We start from the raw sequence: 3890 nt of genomic DNA, 5'->3' as shown, positions 1-3890 counted from the left end.
CGTGAACATAGCTCGATTGCACGTGAATGTGCGCCTTTAAATAGCGCGATTTCCGTTTGACTGTAGCAGTGTAGCCTACCCTGTACAGATTACATTTCTGCCAATAAAGTATATTCAATCAATCAATCAATCAATCAATCAATCAATCAATCAATCAAGTAAGTTTTCTCTGTGGTCTGGGGTTTTCTGGCTCAAACAAGTGCTCTGATTTGCCTGTGGATCGACTGTGAGGTAAGAATCCACAAATCCCATATGACAGGAATTTGCCAGCTGATGCCACTGTTTTCACCTTTTTGCCTGTTTTCATTGCAGCTCAAAAGGCTTCACAGACACAGAGAAAACCCCAGGCCACAGAAAATCCACTGAATGTTCAAAGTTTTATTTTTGGGGGGTGTAATTGAGGTCCTAAAACCTAAAATAAAAATAAATGACAGTGTCTATGAAACCTAATAAACATTTTCAGGTAGGTGACACAATTTCAGCCAATCAGGAGAGAGTAGCAATTTAACTTACATTTTTATAGTGTTCCAGTTTAATTTTGTCTGCTCATCACTTACAATTCTACTTGTTAAATCTGTATCCTGACTGCGTTCCTGATACCAACGAAACCAACAAAAATCACTTACTCTACCTTTTTTTTTTATCGAGCTGGTTGCTTATTTTCTGTCGCAAAATCTGGCAACACTGTTAGAGGGGGGTTTAGAGGGGGTTGAAAGAAGCAACCGGGGCGGGGAGGGGGGATAATCATAACGGTGGCTACGATGGTGATACTTGACATCAAGCAGAGAGACAATAAAACCGAGGAGGCGTCGGATTGCCGAGGAGGCGGTTATATTTTCCTATCCTGGAGACAGTGAAAATCGTGTGGCGTGTTGTGAACATTTGGCAGGATTTTTTTTTATGGTGCCATTTTTTGCCGTGGGCGACTGAGTGAGAAGTGAAGAGAGAAGCCCCAGTCAGTCAGTCAGTCAGTCAGTCCGACAGGGCGGGGTGATGTTTGGGTTCCGGTATAAAGAGAGCGAGAAAATGGGAACCAGGCGGAGGAATGGGAATGTGGAGCCGGCCGTCGCCGAGTCCGACGCAGTTGCTGTTTTGCACCGGAGGATATGAGAAGTTTAATCACTTGTTCTAACAGGGCGGCGGCATAGACCGTCTGGGGAGGGAGGCCGGGCCGCTAGCAGGGGGAAGAAGGCAGCGTGTCTATGCGGCGCCCCTCTGCCCCCTGTCCGTCAACACGATGAGGACGCTATTTGCATTCTGTTGTCTCTTCCTCATTACCGCCGGGGAGGCAGCGGATGAAGGGACGACGGCAGTCACGGCACCGGGCAGCAGCAGGTCCCTGACGAACGACAACAGCAACGACACGAACGTAACGGCCGACAGCAGCAGAAGGTATATTAAAATCGGGGACGGGTCTAACCAGGAATTCGAGTTCCCCGAAAACACCAACGGCGTAATTGTCATCTCCAGTCAGTATCGGAGCAGCAGCGGTGCTGCGAGCAGCAGGAAGGGCCGAGAGAGTTTGAAGCAGACTGTGAGGGTTCTCTCCCTGGACCCGGAGGTTCTGTCCATCCTAAACGTCACCGACAGCGGGCACACGGGACCGGCGAAGAGTTACATTATCAGCATACGTTCTGGTTTACCTGGCACGGCACAGCTGCTCATCCAGCTGCTTGACCTGGACCAAGACTCTGTGCCGGTTCTGATCGAAGAGAGGACAGATTACTCCATCAGGGTGGCGGCTTGTGCCGATGACCCAGCCACCCGGCTGATTCAGTCGGGTGGGCTGTCGCACTTTTCAGAGAACCCCGTCCTGTTTGCCTTGCTGCCCCTCATCTTCATAAACAAGTGTGCCTTTGGGTGCAAGGTGGAGGTGGATGTGCTGAGGAGTCTCCTGAAAAGGCCGGTGCCATTGTTCCTGGGGGTGGTGGGTCAGTTTGTGGTGATGCCACTTTATGCATATGGTCTTTCCAGGCTTGCCTCTCTACCCAAGGCTCTGTCCCTGGGATTGGTCATCACATGTTCGGCACCCGGGGGCGGCGGGGGCTACCTTTACAGCCTGTTGCTGGGTGGCGATGTCACCCTGGCCATCTCCATGACCCTGGTTTCTACAGTAGTGGCAGCGGCAGCCATGCCTCTATCGTCAGCATTATACGGCTGGTTCCTGGGGGTCCATGCTGCTCTCCACGTGCCCTTTCTCAAGATCCTGGGTACCCTCCTTTTCATTGCCATCCCAATATCCCTGGGCATGCTGATAAAGCTGCGGTTGCCCGCTCTCACCCGTGTCCTCCTGGCGCTCATACGACCCTTCAGCTTCGTGCTCATCGTTGGTGGGATCTTCATGGCCTACCAGATGGGTGCGTCCATCCTGGCCAACGTCAAGCCCCAGATCGTGGCGGCCGGGGTGACCATTCCCGTGTTCGGTCTCGTCGTTGGGGCAGTCCTGGCCCAGTTGTCGGGACTGCCGGTGACACAAAGGAAGACGGTCAGCATCGAGGTGGGCGTCCAGAACAGCCTCCTAGCTCTCGCCATCATGCAGCTGTCCTTCTGCCGAACTGAGGCAGATTTTGCATCACAGGCACCGTTCATCGTGGCGCTCAGTAGTACCTCAGAGATGCTGCTCATAGTTCTGGGTCATTATGCCCACCGGAGGTGTTGTGGGCCCGCTCCCCCCAGGACTGACGCCTGATTGTAGCCTGTATTTTTGTCCTGAACTATTACAAAAAACCCTGTGGAACGATGCTGCCCTAATAGTCCAGGCTACAAATCACACAGACCGAGGAAAGAGACACAATCAAAAATCCAATCATCACTGTTGTTATACACATGACAGTGGAGGACTTTTTTTTTTTTTTTGGCTTCTTTTGTTTATTTTTCATGAAAACCAAAGGCCTTTATCTCTAAGACTTTTGTTTATTTTACAGTATGTCATTTTTTTAATCTGATTGTACTGTGAGGTACTACGTGATGTAAATATAAAAAGAGAAATACCTATAAAAGAGAAGATATTTTTCTACCAGATTTTCTGTTTTGTAATTGGAGAAAACAAAAAAAAGCTTGATTTGTATCATGTTTACAAGAGGTCCATGTGTCTTAGAAGTGGAGGATGGATTTTGGAAACATGAGATTGTTGAACTGAATTTGAAAATACTGTTCTGTTCAACAGGCATGTTTCTAAAATTAGGAATACAATATTTTTTGAAAGTAATTGCTACTGATTGTTTCCTGGAGTTAAGAATCCATGTACTTGAATATTAAATTGAAGAGATGAGGAATTATAAAATAAAATGCATCAACAAAAGCAGTTCTTACTTTGTCAAAGGAGTATTTTTATAATAATCTGTTTCTAGTACAATTTGTCTGCTACATCCTGTATGTTTTGCAACTGCAATACAGACAGGAATGGTTTATTTTACTGAAATTAAAGGGACACTTGCAAAAAAAGATATGTTAATGACTTTTAGAAGATTTATAATTCTTTCCTGGTGGTCTTTATGTGGTTTTGATATTTTAGATTTTAGCAGTGAGCCCAGTATCTCTGATGTCATGGACACTGGTCACACTTAATTCCTGGACTACATGTTGTCTCAGTAAGACAGCCCTACCCCTATCCACAAGGAGGAGCAGTGCACCAAAGCATTATGGGAATTGTAGTCCAGAAAGGAAGTGAGCCCAGTGTCCATGACATCAGAGACACTGGTAAAATCTAAAATGACTAAAACCACACAAAGACCACCAGGAAAGTGTTCTAAATCTTCTAAACATCAGTAACATATATCTTTTTGCAAAAAAGGTGATGTGTTAGGCTGGGTTCCATTTGCTGCGTTGCTGATCTGAAATGTCACTTGACTTGCGAAGTGACATTTCAGATCAGCGGAACGCTGCAAATC

General features: G+C 47.0%; 1 protein-coding gene across 1 annotated transcript; it reads left to right on the top strand.

The window, feature by feature from the left end:
* Positions 1 to 760: 760 nt before the first annotated feature.
* slc10a3 (solute carrier family 10 member 3) lies at positions 761 to 3304 on the top strand. The gene has a single exon (XM_080761272.1). The coding sequence runs from the start codon at positions 1238 to 1240 to the stop codon at positions 2687 to 2689; it is 1452 nt and encodes a 483-aa protein (XP_080617398.1). The 5' UTR covers positions 761 to 1237; the 3' UTR covers positions 2690 to 3304.
* The last annotated feature ends 586 nt before the right edge of the window (positions 3305 to 3890 follow it).

Source organism: Protomyctophum bolini (genome assembly GCF_963924005.1).
Source record: "Protomyctophum bolini genome assembly, chromosome: 4".
In the NCBI taxonomy this organism is placed as follows: Eukaryota; Metazoa; Chordata; class Actinopteri; order Myctophiformes; family Myctophidae; genus Protomyctophum; species Protomyctophum bolini.
This window is presented reverse-complemented; position numbering and strand designations above follow the sequence as displayed.